The sequence below is a fragment of the Amia ocellicauda genome, chromosome 7 (assembly GCF_036373705.1).
Source record: "Amia ocellicauda isolate fAmiCal2 chromosome 7, fAmiCal2.hap1, whole genome shotgun sequence".
Taxonomy (NCBI): domain Eukaryota; kingdom Metazoa; phylum Chordata; class Actinopteri; order Amiiformes; family Amiidae; genus Amia; species Amia ocellicauda.
Window position 1 is genome coordinate 1,934,647 of NC_089856.1, and position 27,992 is coordinate 1,962,638.

At 41.9% G+C, this 27,992-nt stretch overlaps 2 protein-coding genes across 4 annotated transcripts in view; both read right to left on the bottom strand.

Moving 5' to 3' along the window:
• Positions 1–27,992, bottom strand: part of LOC136752490 (vascular cell adhesion protein 1) — a 43,752-nt gene that overhangs the window by 5,740 nt on the left and 10,020 nt on the right. For 2 of the 3 annotated variants that reach the window (XM_066707843.1, XM_066707842.1), the window contains 6 exons: positions 27,381–27,617; positions 26,707–26,964; positions 25,892–26,224; positions 25,249–25,485; positions 24,281–24,553; positions 22,240–23,953 (listed from right to left, as the gene is read on the bottom strand). In XM_066707843.1, coding sequence (XP_066563940.1) covers positions 23,745–23,953; positions 24,281–24,553; positions 25,249–25,485; positions 25,892–26,224; positions 26,707–26,964; positions 27,381–27,617 — 1,547 coding nt within the window. In that variant the 3' untranslated portion in view covers positions 22,240–23,744. Of the gene's footprint in view, positions 1–22,239; positions 23,954–24,280; positions 24,554–25,248; positions 25,486–25,891; positions 26,225–26,706; positions 26,965–27,380; positions 27,618–27,992 lie in introns of those variants that run through there. The other variant, XM_066707844.1, reaches the window with a different exon arrangement.
• LOC136754094 (intercellular adhesion molecule 1) lies at positions 1,654–14,213 on the bottom strand. Its single transcript, XM_066710425.1, has 8 exons — positions 14,083–14,213; positions 13,784–13,875; positions 12,886–13,155; positions 12,430–12,753; positions 10,131–11,380; positions 7,472–7,741; positions 4,087–4,447; positions 1,654–2,620 (listed from the first exon to the last, which is right to left on the bottom strand). Exons 5-8 carry the CDS (start codon positions 10,198–10,200, stop codon positions 2,377–2,379), a joined length of 945 nt encoding a protein of 314 aa, XP_066566522.1. The 5' UTR covers positions 10,201–11,380; positions 12,430–12,753; positions 12,886–13,155; positions 13,784–13,875; positions 14,083–14,213; the 3' UTR covers positions 1,654–2,376.

Here is a 27,992-nt window from a genome sequence, read left to right on the forward strand (position 1 = left end):
GTTCAGCTACTTTCTGATGCTGGTCTGCAGACAATGGCAATCATGTCAGTGACAGGACTCCGCAATGAAGCTCAATTTGCAGCTACTGGACAGCAAAAACACAGGAAAGACGCAAATGGTGCATAGTTTTAACTTTTTAGTTTTAACAGCAGGATATAAATGTAACCCTGCCTCAAAACCCCACTGTCAAAGTGCTGCACGATATCATCTCCAGCCAATCCGCTCCATTCTGATCTAATACAGGGACCATTCAGTAACTGTAATGCTACTTTGTGTGGCGATGTCCAGATCAACTAGAAAGACTAAGACAAAATAGTCATTAAAATGAACAAGGGTATATTTTTGCAAAATAAAAATAATCTCTACGTGTATGTTTTTTTTTAATTCAATTTCTGTTTGGGAAATATTTTTCTCAGCGGAAGGTAAATGTAGGGTTTTAAGAATTATATAAAAAACTAAACACATAAATTGTTTCCTAATTACAATAGAGCCCTCTCAATGCAGGCTCCAACGTTTGATAGATGACCTTGACTTTAATATAAGTTTACATTGTACAGCAAGGATACTTACTGTAGAGAAGAATGCTGAGATTTTTCAAACACCGCCTTGGCTCAGTCTGAAAGTTTGCGTAGCATCTGGCCTCTACAGTCCAGTCAGTCAGATTGCTGACACTCCAGAGGAGAGACTGGGGACCTGTTTGCAAGCCTGTAGATCCAACCGATGCCTCCCAGCCCATTCCTCTGGTTCTCTGTGTTGCAGAGCAGTTAGCTGTTACTGGATCTCCATATCTCACCACCACTGTGGGAGGGTCCATCTCAATGGGACTGTCAGTGGCGTCTGCAAAATAATTATTGTTTTAGTAAGCCTATCTCTGTTTGTCACACGGCTCATGGAGGATCAGTCTTGGAAGAACATAAATGCATCTCAAGACACACACACGCACACACGCACACACACCACATTATAGCAATGGGGATTCTCTTCCCTTCCACACACTCACTCCCTGGATATAGCGAGGCAAGGGGAGGTAGACTGTGAAGTGTGTCTGAATTATAAAACATTATTATAATAACCTGGCAGTTTGTCTCTTTACATGTACAAACAGGGATGCAAATTAGAGTAAGAAATGGTGACTTACCGCAGCCAGGGAGGACAAGAACAGAACAGAACAGAAACACTCAAAAAGCATTGAACCTGCCACAGGAATGTCATCTCCATTGTCAGAACTCGATCTTCAACAAATAGTACTGGTGTGCCCATCAGAGGAACTATTTTATTTACTTACATATGTACTTATTATTATTGTTACTATGGGAAGTAATATAAAGCATCCACTGCATCCACTGGGATCTCTTCATGAGCTGTGAGTTGCAGAAGGGCTTACAGCAAGCAGAGGGGAGGAATTAAACCAGATCAAATAAAGCTGTCACTTGATTGGTCCTGGTAAGCCTCACGCTTTCTGCAGTTCAGCACTGATCAGGAGCCAAGTTTTGAAGATGACGTTTTATTTTCAAAGGGAACAAATCACACTAATAATCACAATTCTTCAAACACACACAGACAATAAACACAATGTAGCATCTGCTAAGTACAAAAGCTTTGTAAGTGGCAGTACAGTGATTTTGAAAGCAAACAAGACAACAGGGGTCATAGTGAAGAATAGTCATGTTTTATTATTATTTTCAAAGGAAATAAACACACTGGTACTGGGACAGTGGACAATAAACACTGTATAATACAAGTACAGTAGGTTTTAAAGTAACAAAAACATCTGCAGGTTCAGAAACAGAGCTTGTGACTCCAGCGCCCCTCAGGAAATCCCCAAGGCTGCCTGACACATGCAGATAACTAGTCCTTGTTCACGGCTTCTTAACGGCTATTGGAGGCAGAATGAAGTGATGGCAAGATTGTGACGGAGCAGCTGTAGTGTGCGCTCCCTCACTGCAGTTTAATATTAATAGATGTCTTCCATATTTTATGATTGCGTACATGCCAGTCTATAAAACTATACAAACAGTGCAAAGGGAAATGTCATATGTATGAATGATTTATTGACATGAGTATACCTTATTTCAATGTGCAATAGAGTGAATGTTTACAGAAGAGGAAGTGATTGAGGGTGGCGATGAATGCATAGTAATTGTTTTGTTATTATTTTGATGTGAATACGAGCAGGATGTATGGGGTGTGAGGCTGCATTTATGCGAGTTTCATATTAATACAGAACAAAGGTTTATTGACTGCATTGTATTAATTTAATATAAAGCATGTGATTTTATTACTATGTAAACAGCTTTGTGTCTCTTGATAAACCTGAGAGATTATTTGTATTTATGCTGCTACTTGATAAGGTTTTTTGATAATGTGTTTCCGTATTTATTTATTTATTTGTGTATTTAAATGTTCAAGTGTAATAATGCAGCTGTACTGTTTTATATTTAAATTAATTAACCATCTTGACATAAAGAGAAGCACAATGTACACACTACACATACCAATAAGCAGGCAGCATCTGCACAAGACAATAGTTGCAATTCCAGCTGCAACAATTATTATTATTATTATTATTATTATTATTATTATTATTATTATTATTATTATTATTATTATTATGCTAACACTTTAAAATAGGTCTCCCTAATTACATAGAAGGTACTCAGTAACTACATATTTGTTACTCATTGGAACACTGTAATTATCTATTTGTTAACATGTACTTAATGTGTGTAAAGTGTGCCAAGTGGACTTTTAACAATTTAAGGTTCTCTCAACATCCGTCCCCCCACCCCCTTTAAGCCTGTGCCTATGATGCCCAGTAAACCGCTCCAAAGTCATCCTTAAATGTGTACTAACATATACTGTTAATCATTTTTACACATTAAGGATGTTAACAATATTAATGCACTGTTCTTATGAGTAACTATCATGTAGTTACTTAGTACCTACTATGTTCATAAACTGTAATTTGGGATACCTAATGTAAAGTGTTACCATTATTATTTATTTAATGCCAGACACCCTTATCCAGGGTGGCTCACAGGTTACAGTAATATTGCAAAAGTGCAGGAATACAGTCACACGTGACACAATACAAATAATTATGTTATTCAAAAGGAATTGTTTGTTTGTTACTGGACAGTGATTGCCAGCTCACACACACCTCAGCTTCTTTCACATCAAATTGTCAAATCCCAACAATAATAGAGTGGCCATTGTGGCTACAAATGGGCAGAAGATTCATTATTTGTATGTTTTATCCAGAGCTGCAGGTGATTGCAGGTGTCTCTCTTTCTTTGTGTTGTCGGGCGTCTGTCCCTTGGCAGCTCCAGAGCCACAATGGCAGCTCCTGCTCCTTCATACTGTTATTACAGCTATTAGGATCACAAGGACAACAGAAGACACTATGGTATTTCTTCCAGGGGCCGAAGCTGTGAAGACGAAGAAAGGAAGAACGAAAAATACAATTGTAAGAAAATGAGTCGTATATATGTAATATATAAGTTTACTACATCACTTAATAATAATATATTACTTATTAAATAATAAAAAATATACTATACACTACCGGACAAAAGTTTTAGAACACCTCAATATTTCCAGTTGGAGATTAAAAAAAATAATGTAATCCTTTTGCTTAAAAATAAGCTTTCAAACGATGTGCGCATTGTAGGAATACAGTGTCACTTCTATGCACAGGACCTGTGCGTAACCAAAGCTTAAGAGGGTGTAGTAACACAGTATATAACTCTGAAATAGACATTATTTTTCAGTTTTTGGTGACATATATTTTTTTAAAACCTCTGGCAGTTTACCTCTTAACTTTTTTTACCATTTCAGGTTATTCACTGGACTTGAACTGTTAAATGTTTAATAAAAACTGCAAAAATGGGGATGTTCTAAAACTTTTGACCGGTAGTGTATATTCCAGGCACCTGATGTTTCTTTCATTTCACCTAACATGGGGTTCACAAGCAAGTAAGACCTCCAACGGGAATCGGATGCTCCTGCTATGAGCCGCAGTCAGTCAACCCCACACCCTGGGCAGCTCAGTGCGCCACACCTGCAACACAGGAACTGCCACCGTACTGATGCAGCGTCAGTTCAAATAAAATAAACTCACACGGCAGCACTATGATGCTGAGGGGCTCAGACTTCATAACAGGGTTTGGCTGCGGCCCTCCTGGCCCGAGTCTCAGCTCTGACACACACGTGTACTGAACTCCGTCGTCGCTGCGGCTGAGGGTGATCAGCAGAGTTTCTGTTATATTCCTAGGGTCCTTCTCTGTGATGTCATGAAAGTCTGTCTCCTCAACAAGTGTCTCTCCTTTAAGCCACTTCAGGGTGAGGAATCTAGCAGGAGCCACATTGACAACATCGCAGTGGAGTTCAGTTTGATTCCATTCCTGGGTTTTGTTTCCTTGTCTGATTGAGACGCTGTCCGGCAGCTCTGCAAAGACAGGAGTTTTAGAGTGTCAGCTTTCACAATGTGTTATCTGTGATTGGTACAGCATTCATTGGGCTGTTCTGAGGTTCATCCACTGGACAGGATCTATATAGTTTGTGTTTTCATTATTTTGCTGTGGTCCCCACTCTATACTGGAGAGATACTGGACTGGGGCGATGCTCTGGACATCACACTGCAGCCGGTACTGTCCCCCCTCCTCCATTGGACCAGTGTGTCCCACAGAGCTGATAGAGACACTGTCTGGATACTCTGTGGAAACACACACAAACCCCATTATGTAATACTGACATTTACTTTTTCCATAAATAGAGAAGTCTGACCCCTGATGTGTTTGCTTTTAGTTCACACAGAGAGCTGTCACAATCTGGAACAAACTTCCCAGCGATGTGGTTGAAGCTGAAACAACATTTTTTTGAGCAAAGTATGAAGCTGAATGAATCGAGGCACATATTTTACCCAAAAAAGATTATAAATATGCAGGTTCCATTTTTGCTCATAGATTATTGTCAATTTACAAATATAAAAAAAGCAATAGTAACAGCACTTCACTAGCTTGATCATTTTTGGAACTGTCCCTTTTTATTTTGGACAATGAGAATCTTTAATCCTCATTCAAATTAAATCAACCTTAATTGTATATAGTGGAACACCATGCCAAAGCATGTCACAACATTATAGAATAAAGAATAAGTGCATCATACAATGAATACATCATTTAAATGTTGCAGTACTGCTATAGTGCAGTACATTTCATCACACATTGAGTTTGAGGATTATAATGCTAAAGTACAGTTGAAAAAAACATTTAAATCACAATCTACAAGACCCAAGACCCACAGATTCCCCCATTACCAATGTGTGTTTTGTTCAATGTATATTTACTTAATATCTACTGCTTTTACATTTTACAAACTGGTAGATTAATATACATTTGGTAGTATCAATCTACCGTGAGTATGAGTGTGCACAAATGTACTCTACAAATCAAAGGCATAATTAATTTATTATTGAGAATGTACAGTTTTCTTTTGCCAATGCACAGTTTTAAATTGTCAGAGTGTTAAATATGAATGTGTGGCCATTTCTGCATTTGATACAGCAGATTAACACGATGCTCCCCGTCACACATCCACTGCCGACACGATGAATCAGGACAGAACAGATTTACACTTTGTCATCTTCCTCCTGCTCCCACAGCGCCGCACAGCAGCATAAAAACTCATCTTAACATCTGGACATTCACACCTCGTCCGTGTTCTGCGCGGATCTGCGCAGCTCCACCAATGGGAGAGAAGATTCTGCAGTTCTGCGCATAACAGCGAAAATCTGCGCACAAGAACCCGACCTAAAATATGAATATTCAGACAATAATGTGAGCGCCGCTGCACAGTTACTTGGGTCACTGCCAAATATACTGACTGGTTTTCTAAATTGTCAATCAATTTAGACAATTGAGGGGCGGGCTGGCTATAAACTAAAAAAAAAAAAAAAAATACTCACTTGGTGTGCCAACCTACACCGATCAGCCACAACATTATGAGCACTGACAGGTGAAGTGAATAACACTGATAATCTGGTTATCATGGCACCTGTCAGTGGGTGGGATATATTAGGCAGCAAGTGAACATTTTGTCCTCAAAGTTGATGTGTTAGAAGCAGGAAAAATGGGCAGCGTAAGGATCTGAGCGACTTTGACAAGGGCCAAATTGTGATGGCTAGACGACTGGGTCAGAGCATCTCCAGAACTGCAGCTCTTGTGGGGTGTTCCCGGTCTGCAGTGGTCAGTACCTATCAAAAGTGGTCCAAGGAAGGAAAAGTGGTGAACCGGTGACAGGGTCATGGGTGGCCAAGGCTCATTGATGCACGTGGGGAGCGAAGGCTGGCCCGTGTGGTCCGATCCAACAGACGAATTACTGTAGCTCAAATTGCTGAAAAAGTGAATGCTGGTTCTGATAGAAAGGTGTCAGAACACACAGTGCGTCGCAGTTTGTTGCGTATGGGGCTGCGTAGCCACAGACCAGTCAGGGTGCCCATGCTGACCCCTGTCCACTGCCCAAAGCGCCTACAATGGGCACGTGAGCATCAGAACTGGTCCACGGAGCAATGGAAGAAGGTGGCCTGGTCTGATGAATCACGAGTTCAAGGTGTTGACTTGGCCTCCAAATTCCCCAGATCTCATTCCAATCGAGCATCTGTGGGATGTGCTGGACAAACAAGTCTGATCCATGGAGGCCCCACCTCGCAACTTACAGGACTTAAAGGATCTGCTGCTGACGTCTTGGTGCCAGATACCACAGCACACCTTCAGAGGTCTAGTGGAGTCCATGCCTCGACGGGTCAGGGCTGTTTTGGCAGCAAAATGGGGACCTACACGATATTAGGCAGGTGGTCATAATGTTATGGCTGATCGGTGTATATGGCTCTGCATGCCACAGGTTCGCCATCCCTGTTCTAATATCATGATAAAAAAAGATATTGGCCACAGTAAAATAACCAAACAGCTACCATGGGAATAATTAAGCAGGAACTGATCTTTGATCTGTTCTGAGTTATCTTTGATCCTGGTCAATTATATGAACCTCATGTGCAGAATACTGTCCAGGTTCTTTCATCTTAGAAACATTGCTGGGCTGCGTCCTCTGCTGTGAGTATCTGTAGCTGAGAAGTGGATTCCTTCACTTCACTTGTTGTTGTTGTTGCAAGTGCATTGTGCCTGTTTCATGACATGTGTTTTCTTGCCGTTTGAGATGACTGCTAATAGTAATTACAACAATCATAGTCAAATATAACAATAAGCATTCCACATGTAAAATACACTGGTACACACTGTAATTGGGGACTTATTTTACATATATGTAATCCCAACCAGTCCATTCCACAGTGTTAAGCAGTGCCTTAAAACAGTTATAATGCCAAGACACCTTTAAACATCAACTGAAGGTAAGAGACTGTTGATCAGGACATTTAATTTAACATAATTCACAGGACTTATTAAACATGACTTACTGTAGAGAGTGACATTGAGCTTTTTCTCACACTGCTTGGGCTCAGTCTGAAAGTTTGCGTAGCATTTGGGCTCTGCGGTCCAGTCAGTCAGACTGCTGACACTCCAGAGGAGAGACTGGACATCTGTTTTCATGTCTATGGATCCAACCGATGCCTCCCAGCCCATTCCTCTTGTTGTCCGTGTTACAGTGCAGTTGGCCGATACTGGATCTCCATATTTCACTACCACTGCAGGAGGGTCAATCACAATGGGACAGAACGCAGCAGCACCTGTGAACAATAAGAGGCTTTATCTTTTTGGTAACTGTGTCTTAGACGGATGTGAATTAGTCCCAACAACAGATGCAGTGTTGTGGAAGTCACTCCTGAAAGCTCCTTCCTGCTTTCAAAGCTATTTTTAATTGTTGAATATATAAGCTACATATGCATTCAAATGAAAAACTAAACCAATCGGGAAACAATCACAGGTATTAAACAATGGATAAAGTGCAACCATATAGTTCCTGGTCTCAAGGCTTTATCTGCACAGAGTTTTAAACTCTAGCATTTAAACACTTGTTGATGCAACAGAAGGTTTAACAGGCTGCACTGCACCGGCAGGCAAACCTGTGTTGAACTCGATGAACATATTCTTCTCATAGTATATATACATTTTTAAAGCTTTACGTTAATTAAACATATATCTATTTGAATTTAATTTCTGTAACAGAGCTGGGCGGCCTCTGCTACATTCGTTGCAAAAGAGTAAGTATTTGTTCTAATACATCTCTCAATTCACGGCCCATGTCTAAGCACTTCCACAACCCCGATCTAAGCACTTCCACTGTTCCCCACCAGAGGTCGCCATTGCCCCATCCATACCTCTTCCAGCTTCAGTCAATCATCACCGCAATTACCCTGATTACTTACCGCACACCTGTTGTCCATCTTCTGTTCTCCCACCTTCACATTTAACCCCTCCCTGACTCTCATTCAGTGCAAAGTTTTCTATGCTTTAACTACATCTCCGAGCAGTTGCTGTTTGTCTCAATGTACTACGATTACCTCTGGCTTTTCCTTCTGACCGTGACCTTGGACTTCCTTTGAAACTCATTTGCCTGATCTTCTGAACCTTTGCTTGTGACCTCGACTACGCCTTTTGCCCAGCTGTGCCGGTATCTGACCAAAGCCTGTTTCTGACCATCACTACCAAGCTCCACTCTTGGGTCCTCCGTTTCCCTGTTTTCACCATCCTACCGACTGTGACACATATCAATTTGATACATTAGGTTTGAATAATTAGTTTGCTTTTTAGAGGTAAACGGCTCCATACTCAAATGATTAGTATAAAAGCGTAATTATAGAGAATTTGGAAAAGAAAATATGCAATGAAGGGTGGACTCCATGTCCTGTTGTGGCTTCAGCCATTGGGCTGTCCCTTGCTATAACCCACTATTGTTTTGAAAATGTCAAACTAGGTTACTTTTCTTGCTTAATCTTAAATAACCAGTCCTGTTTAATTCTAGACAGATGGTATAGGTTGGTATGGAAGGCTATCATGAGAAGTTTAAAAGGATGAAGGTATCTACTGTAAACACCGAGCAAGGAGGGGAAAGTAGCTTATCACCGCTCAGTGTAAGTGATTCTTTCTGGAGTAATACCTCTGTGATATCCTCCAGATCGAGGCAAAAGGGATTGCAATATGAAGTGGAAGGATATGTTCAGAATATTCAAATCAACAAGGAAGCATACAGATCTCAATCAAAGCATGAGAAACCCCATAAACTCATCCTAAAATATGACCAGCACAGCCTTGTGGAGCAGCCGTGCTCTGGTCAGTTCTGTTTATATAGCTTTTACAGAAATCTTCAATCAGCCAACATCATCCTGTCAACCTCAGCAGAAAGTCTCCTGTGAAAATTAAGCCTATGAGCAGCGGCGTGTCCAGATTATGTTCAAATGGGTGGCAGAGTGGGGGCACAGGGCAAACTGAGGGGGCATCCTATCATCACTGCTCTGATGGAGTGTCGTTGATAGCGGAGGGGAGGGGGGGGCTCATTTCAGTGGGGCCATCCCAGATAGCACAGGACGTTGGCCCGATGTCAGCTTATGGTTGGCATGGTCGGACAAGAGTTACGGTCAGCGAGATGGATCATGTCCGACTAAATGCCGACAGATGCAATATCAGTGCAACTTGTTTTACTAAATGGACCAATACAACTTTAACATATCACACGGATGAATAATACTCCTTATGACAGTTTGATACTGTCAGCAATGTGCAGCTTCAGCACTGAAGCTCTCCAACGCTCTTCCTCAAGACCAGAAGAGGCGTGTCCTCCGATGACGTCACACCGGAGAGCCGAGAGGGAAGTTCACCTTCATGACTTATTATTAAAATGTTTAAATGTACTGTTTAAATGTGCTGAAAAGTAGAATATTTAGTTGTCTGAAGTGTCAGGATGTATGTATGACTGTGGTTGCTTTCAAAATATCAAATGATAGGCTTTTTTATTTTCTGTATCGCGAAATGTTTTCAAGTTAATTTCAATGACAATATACACTCACCTAAAGGATTATTAGGAACACCATACTAATACTGTGTTTGACCCCCTTTCGCCTTCAGAACTGCCTTAATTCTACGTGGCATTGATTCAACAAGGTGTAAAGTGTGACTTACCACAGACAGACAGGAAAATGATGCAAAAACAGAAAAAGGACTGGATATGAATTGTGAATTTGTACTCCATGTTTTAAAATATGATCCCCAAATCTAGAAAATTAAAATAAAACAATAAAATACAATAAAAATGTCTTTAAAATACAAGAACATGCAGTTTTCCCATCAGACGAATTGTACTCGTATTATAAGTTATTATACAGTATTTGAAAGTGACTCCAGCTGAGATTCTCTCTTAGGTGGCAGTTGCAGAAAGAAAAGAAAACCCAAGAGAGCAGGAAATAAAGCGGCTTAACGTACAGGAAGGATGTCATGTGGCAACTCCACCCTTCAAGAGTAAGAATGAGAATGAGGATCGTCATAATGAAACTGAGGATGATGTTGAGAACTAGATAGTGTTATAGTGACATTGTATTATTAATGATTAATATTCATATTATTTTAAAAGGAAACAAACAAGCTGATACTTTAAAATACAGTAGATACGACTACAGCAGGTTTTATAGTAACAGAAGACATCTGCGGGTGTCAGATGGTTTCAGTCCAGCGCCGCCCAGGAAATACCCACCGCTGCCTGTCACATGCAGATAACCAGGCCTTGTTCACATCTTGTTAACTGTCTTAGAAGGAAGAATGAAGTGATGACAACAAGATGAAGGAAAGAGGGGGGGAAATATCTGCTGTAAACAAATACTAAACAAGGATCATCTTGACATAAAGAGAAGCACAATGTGCAGCTCCGAGCACACACTGCAGGGACCCACACATACCAATCAGCAGGCAATACAACAGGAGTTGGGCTAGTGTGGGGCTTTTACTCTCCCCAGGTCACTTTATGACGACAGCAAACACCAAAACAACATTTCAAATAAAGTTTACATACAGGGCAATATTAGACAATCATAATTAGAATTACAGCTGAAGTCTTAATGGCCCTTTTTTAATTGGTCGAAGCTATACAGAACAAAAGCAGGGAAATACAATGTGATACATGCATATACAGTTTGTGTGTTTGTCAGCTGTTGAAAACACATGCAAATCTGCTAAATGACACACACACACACACAAAGTAGTTTTTTCCAGAGCTTCAGGTGATTGCAGGTGTCTTTCTTTCTTTGTGTTGTCGGGCGTCTGTCCCTTGGCAGCTCCAGAGCCACAATGGCAGCTCCTGCTCCTTCATACTGTTATTACAGCTATTAGGATCACAAGGACAACAGAAGACACTATGGTGTTTCTTGCAGGGGCCGAAGCTGTGAAGACGAAGAAAGTAAGAAACAACAATACAATGTTAGAAAATAAGTCAAATATGTGTGTGTGTGTTTTTGTAAACTGTTGAAAAAACATGGAAGTTTACTACATGACTTGGTCCCAGGAATGGTCCTACTAGTTCTAAAATCTCAGTTTTAAGCATCTATATGTGCTGTAAGTAAGATAAATACAACTCTTCCAGACTGAGTCCATCGTATAAGCAACTTTTAAAAATGTAAAATAGAAAACGTATCAAATAATGGCAGATGTCATACTTCAGCACATACACTCTCGAATCTTTGTGGATGTGGTGTGTCATAACATCCTGTTGAGTGGAACAATTTCGAAATTAATCAGCTTTTTCAATAACAGAGGTCACCTAAGAATAAGGAGTTGGGGCAGCATTTATCTTAAAAAAAATACGTACAATTAAATTACTTTGTGCAGATTGTATTGGAATAAGAAAGTTAGTATTCACTTTTTGTATGCATGATTGCTTAATTGTAAACTCCTCTGTTGTTCACATCATTGATTGGATTTACATGGGGAAGACAAATCTGATGATTCACAGTTTTTCCTCTAAACCGGGTGTTATAACACGACAAAACCACAACCTTTCAGGTAAAAATGTGTTTATAGGATGGATTCGATCAGGATATTTATATTTATCTATAACACAAATAGATGATTAAAACAAGACTAGTGTATTTTATAACTAGTTTTCAGAATTAGTGAGATTGTTCCTTGAATAAGGAGAATTATACAATTGTCTTTCCTTCATTTTTCCTAACAAGGGGTTTACAAAATCTGATGGCAAACATCATGAGCACTTTCCTCATTGACCCTGATTTATGCATCTCTGTATCGCCCTATCCTCAATAGCTCCGAGTCATTAGGGACCTCAGTGTTTTAATACGAACAGGACTATTTTTGGAGCACGTAAGACCTCCAGTGGGATTCAGGTCCTACAGCTATGAGTTGTAACCAGTCAACACCCTGAGCAGCATACAAGGAGGAGGAAAAGATCGAAGTGTAGGCTTGTTGATCTTACACATTATTGTAAATTCGAGGGCCTCAGACTTCATAGCAGGGTTTGGCTGTGGTCCTTCTGGTCCCAGTCTCAGCTCTGCCTCACAGAAGTACTGCACTGTCCGGGTGGGTGTGACCATGAAGATAACAGGAACATCCACAGGTGTTCTAGTGGTGTCATCAGAGAAGTTTACAGTGTTGATTAAAGCCTCCCCTCTATACCAGTTCACAGCGAGATACTGGACTGGGGCAATGCTCCTGACCTCACACTGCAACAGATATTCTCCCCTCTTCTTCATCTCAGCAGTGCGGGCTTGAGAGCTGATAGAGACACTGGCTGGATATTCTGTGGAAATACACAACAATTACTATAAACATTATTGGTAGCTGGATTTCAGTCAAGACTTTATTACACAATTCATAGCTGTTATGGAACGAGACTTTAGCTTAAACTGTACAGCAATTAAATGATACTTACTGTAGAGACTGATGTTGAGCTTTTTCTCACATTGCTTGGGCTCTGTCTCAAAGTTTACGAAGCATCTGGGCTCCGTAGTCCAGTCAGTCAGACTGCTGACATTCCAGAGGACAGACTGGGGACCAATCTTAATGCCTGTGGATCCAACTGTTGCCTCCCAGCCCATTCCTCTGGTTGTCCGTGTTGCAGTGCAGTTAACTGATACTGAATCTCCATGTTTCACCACCACTCTGGCAGGGTTAATCTTTAAGGGACAGTCTGCAGCAGCTACTGCAAAATGCAAATGATTTTCATTTTCTCATTCAATCTCCGATGGGTGCGCCATTCTCAAGCCAAGTGCGTAGAGACACAGAAAACTACAATCTTGCCATTTGAAAGGGTCCTTGGAGAAAGCTGCCATTTGTGTGATTAAATATTTTATGTTGGAGGACATAAATATATATATATATCTTTTTAAATGTGGACACTTTTTAGCAGTTATTAGTAATCTATGTCAAATAATTGGTAAGTAGTAACCACCTAAGAAAGCATTACTAATGTAGTTAAAAAACACTGTTCACGTAATCTAATTTAAAGCACCTGTTCTGTGGAAGATATTTTTGAATGGCAAAACCTGTGCTTTGAAGCCCAATGACTATAATATCTCATCTCTAATTTTAATGGATTATACAGCTTTACCAGGATCCCTTTTCTGTGCTCTCGCTTACAATTTCCTGAAGGAGAATGAGTTTATAAAGGTTCATTAACACACAAATAATGCTTTTGTAAAAGGACACAGTTGTTATTCTCCATCTGTGCATATACCTGCTTGTTAACTGCTACAGTTTTACTACGGTTGTGTAACCTTAATTGGCACAAATGGAAGGAATTAACACAGAATAGCAAATCAGTTACTTACCACAGCCAGTGAACAAAAGGACGAAACCCCACAAACAGCACTGATGGCGAAATATCATGATTTCCATTGTCTTCTTTTCTGAGACTCCCTCTCTGGATAAAACACATTTCAAAACAGGAAGTTAGAAAACATAATCAACAAGTGGAATGAATAGTGGAAATAAATATTTGATAAATAAATAAAATTGTATTATTTTCATTATTAAACATACCTTGAAGACAAATGAGTTTTACAGATTGCTGTCAATTGCTTAAATACACTATCCAAGGGAAACAGGAAGGACGTATCATCATACCCACCAAGTTTTAGTAACACTTTTCATTGCACAGATCTGCCATTTCTTCATTTTCTTTCATTTCAAAATCAGATTTTTTAAGAACATAATAAAGGAGCCCATTCGCCCATCGCGCTCGTTTGGTGTCCATTAATACCTAAGTGATCAAGGATCCTATCCAGTCTGTTTTTGAATGTTCCCAAATTGTCTCTTCAGCCACATCGCTGGGGAGTTTGTTCAGATTGTGACGCCTCTCTGTGTGAAGAAGTGTCTCCTGTTTTCTGTCTTGAATGCCTTGAAGCCCAATTTCCATTTGTGTCCCGGGTGCGTGTGTCCCTGCTGATCTGGAAAAGCTCCTCTGGTTTGATGTGGTCGATGCCCTTCATGATTTTGAAGACTTGAATCAAATTCCCATTATATTTTTTTTAATATATCTGAATACCAAGTCAACTCCTTATTGATTTGTGTCTGGACTGGGGTTGGTAAAGGATAAAGTATAGGGTGAGGCAGTGCATGTGTTTATTAGAGTTACTGCAACATACTGACATAAAAAGCAACTAAAAATGTGTTTAAACATTTTAAAGTGTTTTTAGCGCTCCCTTAGGGCTATACCTGACTGCACTACCCTCTGCTTTGTAGCAGGAGAAGATGGGCTCCCAGTGTTCGAATTGGGTTAGAGCTTATGTGGGATCCCCTAATCCTGGGCAGGGAGCAACAAAAAAAATGACATTATCCTTCAAGAAAATACTATAGGCATAAATATGTTAATATCTCTAATAATCTCTCTTTAAAATAACCATTGCAATGATAACTATACGAAGACAAAACAACCTATGTTTCTGTGAAGATATTTGCATTTTCAATTCAATATTAAACTAGTTACCATTGTCTAACCTCTGCTAGACCCAGCTGAACAAACATGCAGAGACATCACAGCTGCGTTTCTTACGCAATATAGTGTAATTTTACATTTCTGAATCGTTGACAGTAATTATATATATTTTTTAAATATGTTTTTAGTGTTCCTAGATCTCAGTGATAAAATGTGGTAGATATGGTTTAGGCGACAATAACAACAACAAAAAAGTTGGTAAAACATTTATTTGCAGAGCGCAAACAGACAACATGTTTTTTTTGGGGGGGTGGGGGAGGGCGTGTGTTGTTGCCACAAAAAATATATTTAAAAATGTATTCCAAGACCATTTGTAGTTCTAATGAGTAACCTCGCAATACACAGAACTGTATAGGAACTGAAACTAGAGCCCTGGAAAAAAAAAATATTTTCTTAAATCAGCATCTATGGCAGCCATTCCATTCCAGTGTCTGTTGAAATTCCAGCACAGGCACACCTCTTCTACTGAATGAGGAACTGATTAGTTGATCACCTGACCCAAATCTTATTTAAGGAAAAGTATAAAAAACACTGCTGTGGTCATCACTATCCTCTTGCAATAGGACCAGCCGGGTGGCAAAAACAATGCTAGTAGAACCTCAAAGGTAATTGGAATCAAAAAATAACTATTGACCATGCCAAAAGAGTTGAAAAGGAAAGTTTTGAGTGAGGAAAAGGGTTCAGTTCTGGCTTTACTGGCAGAGGGATACAGTGAGCGTCAGGTTACTTACATCCTTAAAATTTCAAAGACGGCGGTTCATAAGAACAAGGTCAAGCAGCAGACATTGGGGACAACAGAGCTACAGACCAGCAGAGGGTGAAGACAACTCTCCACTGACCGGGATGAGCGCCAACTCATTCGAATGTCACTCAACAACCACAGGATGATATCAAGTGACCTACAAAAAGAACATGCAAATGTGATATACACTCACCTAAAGGATTATTAGGAACACCTGTTCAATTTCTCATTAATGCAATTATCTGCAATCACATGGCAGTTGCTTCAATGCATTTAGGGGTGTGGTCCTGGTCAAGACAATCTCCTGAACTCCAAACTGAATGTCTGAATGGGAAAGAAAGGTGATTTAAGCAATTTTGAGTGTGGCATGGATGTTGGTGCCAGACGGGCCGGTCTGAGTATTTCACAATCTGCTCAGTTACTGGGATTTTCATGCACAACCATTTCTAGGGTTTACAAAGAATGGTGTGAAAAGGGAAAAACATCCAGTATGCGGCAGTCCTGTGGGCGAAAATGCCTTGTTGATGCTAGAGGTCAGAGGAGAATGGGCCGACTGATTCAAGCTGATAGAAGAGCAACTTTGACTGAAATAACCACTCGTTACAACCGAGGTATGCAGCAAAGCATTTGTGAAGCCGCAACACGTACAACCTTGAGGCGGATGGGCTACAACAGCAGAAGACCCCACCGGGTACCACTCATCTCCACTACAAATAGGAAAAAGAGGCTACAATTTGCACAAGCTCACCAAAATTGGACAGTTGAAGACTGGAAACATGTTGCCTGGTCTGATGAGTCTTGATTTCTGTTGAGACATTCAGATGGTAGAGTCAGAATTTGGCGTAAACAGAATGAGAACATGGATCCATCATGCCTTGTTACCACTGTGCAGGCTGGTGGTGGTGGTGTAATGGTGTGGGGGATGTTTTCTTGGCACACTTTAGGCCCCTTAGTGCCAATTGGGCATCGTTTAAATGCCACGGCCTACCTGAGCATTGTTTCTGACCATGTCCATCCCTTTATGACCACCATGTACCCATCCTCTGATGGCTACTTCCAGCAGGATAATGCACCATGTCACAGAGGTCGAATCATTTCAAATTGGTTTCTTGAACATGACAATGAGTTCACTGTACTAAACTGGCCCCCACAGTCACCAGATCTCAACCCAATAGAGCATCTTTGGGATGTGGTGGAACGGGAGCTTCGTGCCCTGGATGTGCATCCCACAAATCTCCATCAACTGCAAGATGCTATCCTATCAATATGGGCCAACATTTCTAAAGAATGCTTTCAGCACCTTGTTGAATCAATGCCACGTAGAATTAAGGCAGTTCTGAAGGCGAAAGGGGGTCTAACACAGTATTAGTATGGTGTTCCTAATAATCCTTTAGGTGAGTATAGGTGTATTTAATCAAAGTGATCAAAGTGAAAAACGTACAGTGGACTGAGACCGTTACATATGTAACAGTTAAAACTGTATAAAAACATACACAGACAATTTCATGCATATCAAAAGGGACCACTGTGTGGTGATTCAGACACTCAGACAACTCTGTCAAAGTACACAGATGAAGGCTTACAAGATATAATTTCAAGAAGGCATAACTATACTCAGTGGTTAACACACTTATTCCAACCCTGCTATTGTATGGAATAATAATAACAGTAAAAGCATTATTATAGTAATAACAGTAAATACATGATAGATGCATTTGAAACACCCCACCGGAGATTTGAACCCCCTTCGTTGCACCCTCCATCACAGCAGAGCATTTCGCCCACTACACCACAACACAGTACCTTGTAACACTTGTAACGTGTTCATTATGCAGAATGAGCCTATTTACAAATAGGCACAAGAAGAATATGCTAATATGAACGTTTATTATTTTTGTGATTGTAGTTTGTATAGTTTTTAGGAGTTGTGTCAAGAAAACTAACACAAATGCCAGGCGCAGTGTTTGCTCTAAGCCCAGTGCGCGGTGGTCCACTCGGCCGCTGTGGGCCGGACCTCGGACACAAACTCAGACAACGGGCACTTTCGATTGACCAATTAACCTGAACCGCATGTCTTTGGACTGGGTGGAAATGGAATGAAACCAGAATACACAAGCGAGTCACAGAGTGAGGAAGGCTGGGTAAAAGGGGTTAACTAAACATAGCTAGAAGTGTTTCTAAGAAAAGAGGAAATATCAATGAGCAATGCCTTATACGGAGTTGTTTTCCCCAAAGTGTTTGTGTGCTGCAATGTCTGCAGCTAAGGAGGAATTGAAAGAGTGTATATGCCATAAATATATATGTGTGTTTTCCCTCGTGTATTTTCAACGTGAGTCAAGTCTGCTGAAATTGTCTGCACCCCAGTGTCACAGTTCCCTAGCTCTGACCCTCTTCCCCCACTAGAGGCCGCCAATGTTCTCTTGCCTTTTCCTGCTCCCTTCACTGCTTTCCTTTTTTCATTCTATCAATTAACATTCCTCCTCACCCTTGTGCACTTCTGCTCCTGTCCTTTGTTCTCATTGGTCCTGCTCTTGTCTTCCTAGTTTCTGCTCTCCTTTATAAACCCCTCACTGCCCTCACTCTTGGCAAAGTGTTGTCAGCTCTCCCTGCATTACCAAGCCTGGTTCGCCTGGTTCGCCTGGTTCGCCTGGTTCGCCTGGTTCGCCTGGTTCGCCTGGTTCGCCTGGTTCGCCTGGTTCGCCTGGTTCGCCTGGTTCGCCTGGTTCGCCTGGTTCGCCTGGTTCGCCTGGTTCGCCTGGTTCGCCTGTGTCTCTCTTTCTGTTCTGTATCGGTTTCTCTTGACCTCCTGGATTTCGACCTTTTGCCTGTGACCTCGACCTCGCCTTTGGATTCTCCTTGGTTTCTGTCTGCTTATTGCAGTAGCTCTGCACTTGGGTCCTGTCTCTAACAGCTTTACGGTCCTCCCACGAGGTAACCGTGACAGAACACTTCGCCAGTAAATGGACCCAGTGATGCTGACCGCCTTCGCTACCCGGGGGGCCATGATCGGGGAGAATACGCGGCTGCTCCAGGGGCCAAATTGAACCTGGTGCTTGAGCGCCTTCCCCTGCAGCAGCCTCTCCCGGCCACCCAGCCAGAGGTCCCGACCCCGGCCACCCAGCCAGAGGTCCCGACCCCAGCCGCGCCCGCCGCCGAACATGAGGTCCCGATCCCGCATTTACAGCTCCGCCTTCTATGGCTCCGCCTACTGAGGGTTTCATGCCTCCTGAGGCATGGACCTTATCGCCTCATGAGACTGCGCCTCCCTCGGATCTGCCTTATGAGACTTCTACGTCTCGGCCTCCCTTGGCGCCGCCTCCTGTGGTTCCGCCTTCCTTGTCACCGCCCCCTGAGACTGCGCCTCCTTCGGTTCTGCCTTCGTGGCGCCACCTTCCACTGTTCCACCGTCTCCATCTCCTGAGCCTTCCAGGACTCCACCTCCGACGGCTCCGCTTCCCAAAGCTCCGTCGGCTTCGCCTCCCAAGGCACCACTCTCGGAGTCTCCTATGGCTTCCACGGCTTCGCCTTCCCAGGCCTCGGCTCCTGAGGCCTCCTCGGATCCGTCCACCGAGCCTCCAGCACCTCCTCCACCCGACCCGGACCCTGCATCTGTCTGGAAGCTGCCTCCCGGCCCTTCCAATCCTGTCTCTGTCCTGCAGTTGTCTTTCAGACCTCCAGACCCTGTCCTTGACCTGTGGCTACCCCCTAGACCTCCTGAACCTGTTCCTGTCCTGAGGTCACCTCCCAAACCTCCTGATCCCGTTCCTTACCTATGGCCACCTCCAAGACTTCCAGAACCCGATCCTATCCCATGGCCATCCTTCAGACCTTTTTACCCTGACTTGTGGCCACTTCCCAGGCCTCCCGACCTTGCCTTATGGCCACTCTCTAGAAATCTTGCCCTTTCCCTCCTTCTTGTCTTCTGTTTTCCCCAGTACCTTTGTTCCTGATCTTCTGTCCCCTGTTGTGTCCAGTCCCATTCGGCTGCGCCCAGCGTGGAGGGGGGGGTACTGTCACAGTTCCCTAGCCCTGACCCTCTTCCCCCACTAGAGGCCACCAATGTTCTCTTGCCTTTTCCTGCTCCCTTCACTGCTTTCCTTTTTTCATTCTATCAATTAACATTCCTCCTCACCCTTGTGCACTTCTGCTCCTGTCCTTTGTTCTCATTAGTCCTGCTCTTGTCTTCCTAGTTTCTGCTCTCCTTTATAAACCCCTCACTCTTGGCAAAGTGTTGTCAGTTCTCCCTGCATCACCAAGCCTTGTTCTCCTGGTTCCTTGTTCCTTGCCCTTTAACCCGGTCTCTCTCTCTCTCTCCTTGTCCTTCCTCTTTCACTTTATGCCCTGTCCTTGTCTCTATCTCTATCTATCTCTTTCTGTTCTGTATCTGTTTCTCTTGACCTCCTGGATTTCGACCTTTTGTCTGTGACCTCGACCTCGCCTTTGGATTCTCCTTGGTTTCTGTCTGCTCATTAGCTCTGCACTTTGGTCCTGTCTCTAACAGCTTTACGGTCCTCCCACGAGGTAACCGTGACACCCAGCAACAGACCCTCTGGACATCTAAAACTGCCATCCGGGCAGAAGTGCGTCGCGTCGCAAGCATTTGTGTGTTGACACCTCACTGCCCCAGTCTCAGCGTTGTCTCATGAAAATGACAACACTCCCGTTTCCTCCGACAGCGAGAGATAAGGTTGTCATGATCACGAGTTAATAAAAGGGGCTATTATTTTTTTCATGTCCTCAACGAGCCACCGTATGCAATAACTTTTTTTTTATAACCCGAAATGTTATATTCTTGTGGTAATGTTCTGTTTTTAACCCATATGCAATCTGCTTGAAACAATATTTTAGGAAACACAAAATATAGGAGTTGTTTTAACTCTTGTACTATTGATATATAAGGCAATGACAACATGGTTTTTTTTAAGTAAAGTGTAAATGGTTAAATGTTTTTGTGTAACTGGGTTGTACAGCATAAATTGCTGTCAATCATTTTACTTTTGGTACTTGATTATGATGCGAGTGTTCTGGTTCTTTCCTGCGTTTAAACCTTTTGTTACATTACATCACGTATAAATACATCTGGAGGTCACTGTACATGTAATATGTGATATGCTGCTGTGTGGAGATGCAGAAATATTCCCTTATCTTATAAAACAATTATGTTGAGCAAGGATGCAGAGCAGAACATGTTTTCTTGTGAGGTTCAGTAGGAGGTGTTAAAACAGAAATAGTGCAACAAGACCAAATACATGCATTAGTGATACATGAAAAATTAACCTTGTAAAAAGCTTCAGTTGCAATTACACTGGCCTAATTGTTCTTGTAGTTTGTACAATACAGTAAGCACAACATTTTTTAAGTTTTTTTTTTTTTAATAATGAAATAGAGACAAGTTTAATCATGCCATTAAAATCAGGCCATTAACACTCAACCAGTGTTAGATGTCTACCCTCACACTTTGTTTGGAACCAAGCAAAGATGTTTTAACAGTAACTGGTATCAGAAATACAAGTGGCTAGAATACAACAAAAACAAAAATGTAGAGCAGCACATTAAAGTAAACTTACATGTAAAGTAACTCCCGGTCGAGGCAGAGATAAGCAATGAATGTTCAGAACACTAAGCATGTGGGCTAAAAGAAATATGTAAAAAGACACGATAACCACAAACAATAGTCAAATCCCTATGCGGCAGATTAAAATGTCTAGAAGAACAGCAAAGTGCACACGCTACTACAAGACAGAAAAACTTGTTTAAACATACATGGTCAGTTGTCTCCCTTTTACAAAGTTTGCTGCTACAAACCTTGCTACAAGTCTTGATGGTGATTATATTAAAATATAAAACATTTTCCTCGGGTGAGTCGTTCTATACAAACCGCGTAGGTCAATTAAAACCCACGGCTCTCCCTACAATACAAAAAGACATTGAAAGTGTAAAAGCACACATACAGATTTTTTATAAAAAAAAATTGAAAAATCAGGCCCTTAGTGGTAATGTCTGAAAAAAGTCCTAGGATGAAGGTTTGGACATGGTGTTTCAGGTGTGGGTTTTCCATTCATTAACACTGAAGTCTATACTGTACAGGTACCGGTTCCTTGCCATCACAAGCCTGTATTGAATAGCTGGGTTTTCTGCCACAAATACCACACGTTGTGTCAGTCAGTTTCTTGATTTAAGAGGCCATTTCACACAGGAAGCTGGTGCAAGAAATTGCCTCACAGAGAAAGAGCCCAGGTGTCAGTTGAAAGAGCGGCAAGAAAATAAATATGGTGAGAATGGTTGTTTTTCATTAGTATTTTTATTTATGTTATTTTTAATAAGCAGTGACTGTAGTTCACACCAAATTCCTGTCACCACCCAGATGATTTCATCTCTTGATGTTTCACAAGCACATGAGGTTTCTTATACATCTCAAAATGTGTCAGGGGTAAGAATCTATTCTTTGCTTTTGTCCCTCATTTTCTCACTGGCTGCGTTCTTTTAAAAAACAGGAACTTTGATATCCACAGGAACGTACATGATACAAATATGCCAACACCAGCAAATGACAATGATGTTTTATTCAGTATGTACACAGAGATGGAATTAAATCGAGAACAAAACAACTGTACATCTGCTGCATAATAGAAAAATAAAATAACAATATATAAATAAAATTGAAACACTGTACTTTGCATGTATCAATATTCTTTGTTGTCACAATAGCTATTGCTTCAGTTCTATACAGTTTGATGGTAGAAACTCTGAACCGAGAAGAATTCGGAAAAACTGAATCGTGGTGCTCAGAATATCAGTAAGGGGCCCGATAAGGAAGAGAACAATCCAGGGTTATGGTTTTATTTTCAAGGGGGAAGAACTACAATGGTAGTAGGTAGGTAAAGAACATTTCCTCAGATGATTCTTTGAGGAAAGAGAAAATAGCAAAATGGTAAAAACTGCTAAACTCTCCATAATACAGTGAGCGGGAGAGTTGTGCACTTTTCCTGACTGTCGATACTGCACCTGTGGTGAGACCAATCGGGTGTATAGATGTTTGAAATCCTGAAGCCCTCTGGTGCATTGAAAGCACTTCAGCCTGTCGGTTCAACAAACACTAATAAAAGCAAAATCATCAAGCGTAAAGCAAAGATGCCATTGCTTAAAAAGAAAAGCAAACGGCAAGAAAAGTAATAACATAAATACAAAAAAAGACTCTTCAGTTTGTCCACAGCTCATTTTGCAACCGCATGCGGATATTGTATCAGTTGTGTCGCTTTGAGGCCGTTGACCATTGATTTCTGTTACCACTCGAAATCTTGTGACACAGTCATGATGAAATCTGCTTTGTCAAGCAGATCATTTTCCCGACAGTGGACTGCAGCTGAGAACTCCCCCCCCGTCGCCAGCCACTCTTAATTACAACACCGTTACTCACATTGTGACTTCCTCTTCTTACACAGCTGTACTACAGCACATTTCATCATTACAAAGCACACCAGCTCCATCTGGGGGGATTGTGGGGGGCAGAAAAACAAATATGAAGTAATTTGGATATCTCAAAGTGCTCCTGCAAAATGAAATGCGCCAACAAAGTCTCGGCCCCCAGAACAGGAATCACGAGAGCTACAGCGCTTTTTCAGCCAACTGTGAAACTGGTGTCATTTTCACATATTCCTCCCGACAACCAATGTGGTCTCTTCCTGGGGGTTTTGCAGTTTGTACCTCCGATCCATGGTTTTCTCATGGGCAGGAAAACATTGTCAACTCTCTTCAAACCTCTTAAACCCTCGACTCATTTTCCCTGGACTTCCTTCACCCCCCACCCCCCCTTCAAAGAAGTAGGTGTTTCGGAAATGCCATAATACAAGGTGAGGGAAAGGCACAGAAGCAAGGACAGTCTGGTTAATCCTAACGATTCAAGTTTGAGTGTCAGCACGTAGTTTCCAGTTGTGAGAGTCATGCAAAAGTCTCTTTTTTGGAGTGGAATTAGATAAAGTCATTGAGGGGCTTTTGGAGTGCTAGTGAGGAATCTGTACCTTTCTTAGAAGCTGTGGAGAGAGTTGCCGTTGGCTCAGACTGTGGGCAGCGTCTCCAGTGCAATGCCGTCTGAGTGTCCGTTGTGCAGAAGACTTCCGTTGGCTTGTGAACCTTGTTGGCCTACTATTATATAATTTCCTCTTTTATGTCTATAGTCCTTTATAAAGGCACAAATCAGTATCACCAGCAGAATTAAAAAAATAATTCCTACTATAATCCCAATAATTATTGCAGAGCCACCATCTGCAAAACAAAATATATATGTATATAAATAAGACATGCATTTCATTCAGATATGAGGGGAATTCAGAGCACCTGTATGCTAGTGCTGCTATCTACACTGCAAGATCTCAAGGGGACTAGGTCTTGATTCAGAAAAGAGAAGTAAAGTAAAATCAATCCATGGCGGGAATGGATTGGGAATGGATCTGTGTATTTGAGGGACTAGAATCGCCTAGGCGTCCGGCGGTCACACTGACACAGGTGAGAGACTGAAGGACACTTTCTAGATCTCCCTGCAGCGTACCAGGTGCTCTATAGGAAGGCAATAGAAATTAAACACACCGTTACCTTTCTCCTTCACCGTCACTGAGAATTTCTGGCTGGTTTCTCCCTGCTTGTTGCTCACAGTGCAGGTGTAAAATCCACTCTGTCCAGGTGAGGCTTCAGAGACGTTATACGTGCTGCCGTCACCGATGTCTCTTTCCTCTTTGTTAAGAGCCTCAGAATACTTCCAGTGATATTTTGGAGGTGGGTTGCCATGAGCAGAGCAGTTTAGCACTAGCAATTCACCTTGGTAAATGGATAAACTGTCTTCTGATTTTGATTTAAATACAGGTTTGTCTGGAAAAAAAAAAAAAAAAATATATATATATATATAGGTGTACTTCACAATGTAGTAAATCACACGTGTTGAACTTCACTTTTTGATCTGCACTGTCTTGGTACCCTCTGCCCCATGATGTATCTTTGACAATTAAAACGGCTTTCCAAGCAGCTTGCTGGTATATACATTTTAATATTATACCATTTTAATACGCCCCCTTAGTCCTCTTAGAGCAGTAGATTTATGAATAACTGCAAGTGTGAAAGGCTAGCAGTCAGCTCCATCTTACGAAGAGCAAATTATAGGCTTGTAAACACTTACATAGCACTGTGAATGTGAACTAGCTTCATAGTAATGTTGCAAAGTAAACGTCAGGTCTGCCCTTCAAATGAAGCGCCACAATGCAGACACACACTTGGGGACACAGGGAAGGAAGGAGACTCATAGGTGACACTGACAGGCTGGAGAATTAGGTTCCTGGCTGACCTTCTTCATGGTGACTATTGATGCAGAGTAAATACACCGCAGTGTTGTTTTGCGCTTGTGTCTTTTATTAACGGGTTAATTGGTTTTAAAAGTGCCGAGAGCAGTAAGTCAGTAGTAACTCAATTGACAGAAACTCACTGGATGTGAACTAGTGGAAATGAAAATACTAAATCTGTGTTTTGAGAAAAAGAAAGAGAATTTCAAATAATGTGCAGCTCAGACTCACAGAGCACCTCAACGCTGACATTGTGAGTCGTGGATCCATACGTATTGAAGGCTCTATAGGTGTACAGTCCTCCGTCTGTCCTGCTCAGGGGAGCAGAGGCGTCAACCTCTCGTCCATCCTTGATCCAGCTGGTCTCAGGGGCAGGACTGCCCTGCACTGTGCAGACAACACTGTCGCCCAGGGTCTGGTTCTCCATCACTTCAACACGGTCTTGACACCTTGATAGCTCTGGCCCATCTACACAAACACCATCAGAAACATACACACAGTCAGTATTACTCCTCACAAGTGGGAATTTGACAAGATTAAACAAATAAGCGCCACATTAAATATTTAAACACAGGTTTGTCTGAAGAAAATATTAAATAAAATATTAGGTGTACTTTACAATGTAGTAAATCACACGTGTTGAACTTCACTTTTTGATCTGCACTGTCTTGGTACCCTCTGCCCCATGATGTATCTTTGACAATTTAAACGGCTTTCCAAGCAGCTTGCTGGTATATCGATTTTAATATTATACCATTTTAATACGCCCCTTTAGTCCTCTTAGAGCAGTAGATTTATGAATAACTGCAAGTGTGAAAGGCTAGCAGTCAGCTCCATCTTACGAAGAGCAAATTATAGGCTTGTAAACACTTACATAGCACTGTGGCATTGAGGGGCTCAGACTTCATCACAGGGTTTGGTTGTGGTCCTCCTGGTCCAAGTCTCAGCTCTGCCTCACACGTGTACTGCACTCTATCATCAGTGCGGTTGGGGGTGATGAGGAGGGTACGAGACACATTCACAGGTGTTCTGGTGGTGTCTTCAGTGAAGGTTTCTGTGTGGATTAATGCCCCCCCTCTATACCAGTTCACAGAGAGATACTGGACTGGGGCGATGCTCTGGACATCACACTGCAGCCGGTACTGTCTCCCCTCCTCCATTGGACCAGTGTGTCCCACAGAGCTGATAGAGACTCTGTCTGGATACTCTGTGGAGGGAAACACACAGAGTTACAGCATTGGGTGATGCTGGCTGGCAGTGGAGAAACTCACTCCACAAGAAAGAGCCTCAGAAGAATCAGCTTAGAGGCGTTTATGGGTCCTGACAGGTGAAGACGTGCGGACGCACACACATGTACACACGAACACACACATATGTAAAAGGATTGCTATCCATAGAAATGGGTCTATTGGGGGGATTCTGGGGCGCAGTTATCAACAGGTTAGGTTCCTCATTCTCGTGTCGAATGTTGGCCTGCACACGTGTTACAGATCACAGAACGGAGCCTCCAGTAACCTGCCATGTAGCTCTTGACACACGAACCCCAGTGAGGGTTCACCTGCAGGGTATTGACCATGGTACCAGGCCAATTTTTCCATGGTCAGGCTGGTCTGGAGGAGTGGGAGTGAATATCAACGGGCAGCCCTGCTCTCATTCCTTTGTTTGCACGTCACAGTACAGGATACTTACTGTAGAGAGTGACATTGAGCTCTTTCTTACACTGCTTGGGCGCAGTCTTAAAGTTTGCGTAGCATTTGGGCTCTGCGGTCCAGTCAGTCAGACTGCTGGCACTCCAGAGGAGAGACTGGACATCTGTTTTCATGTCTATGGATCCAACCGTTGCCTCCCAGCCCATTCCTCTGGTTGTCCGTGTTACAGTGCAGTTAACCTCTACTGGATCTCCATATCTCACCACCACTGTGGGAGGGTCAATCACAATGGGACAGTCTGCAGAATAAGCAGGACAAGTCACAGTAAGAAACAATAAAAAAAAACTAACTAGGAAATACTATTACAAGTAATAATAATAATAATAATAATAATAATAATAATAATAATAATAATAATGTTTGTTAGTCAGATTCAAATTTGACCTTTCCTTTAGAAAACGGGCTGGAGAATTAGGTTCCTGGCTGACCTCCTTCATGGTGACTATTGATGCAGAGTAAATACACCGCAGTGTTGTTTTGCGCTTGTGTCTTTTATTAACGGGTTAATTGGTTTTAAAAGTGCAGAGAGCAGTAAGTCAGTAGTAACTCAATTGACAGAAACTCACTGGATGTGAACTAGCGGAAATGAAAACACTAAATCTGTGTACTGAGAAAAAGAAAGAGAATTTCAAATAATTCACAGCTGAGACTCACAGAGCACCTCAACGCTGACATTGTGAGTCGTGGATCCATACGTATTGAAGGCTCTATAGGTGTACAGTCCTCCGTCTGTCCTCCTTAGGGGAGCAGAGGCGTCAACCTCTCGTCCATCCTTGAGCCAGCTGGTCTCAGGGGCAGGACTGCCCTGCACTGTGCAGACAACACTGTCGCCCAGGGTCTGGTGCTCCGTCACTTCAACATGGTCACGACACCCTGATAGCTCTGGCCCATCTACACAAACACCATCAGAAACATACACACAGTCAGTATTACTCCTCACAAGTGGGAATTTGACAAGATTAAACAAATAAGCGCCACATTAAATATTTAAACACAGGTTTGTCTGAAGAAAATATTAAATAAAATATTAGGTGTACTTTACAATGTAGTAAATCACACGTGTTGAACTTCACTTTTTGATCTGCACTGTCTTGGTACCCTCTGCCCCATGATGTATCTTTGACAATTTAAACGGCTTTCCAAGCAGCTTGCTGGTATATCGATTTTAATATTATACCATTTTAATACGCCCCTTTAGTCCTCTTAGAGCAGTAGATTTATGAATAACTGCAAGTGTGAAAGGCTAGCAGTCAGCTCCATCTTACG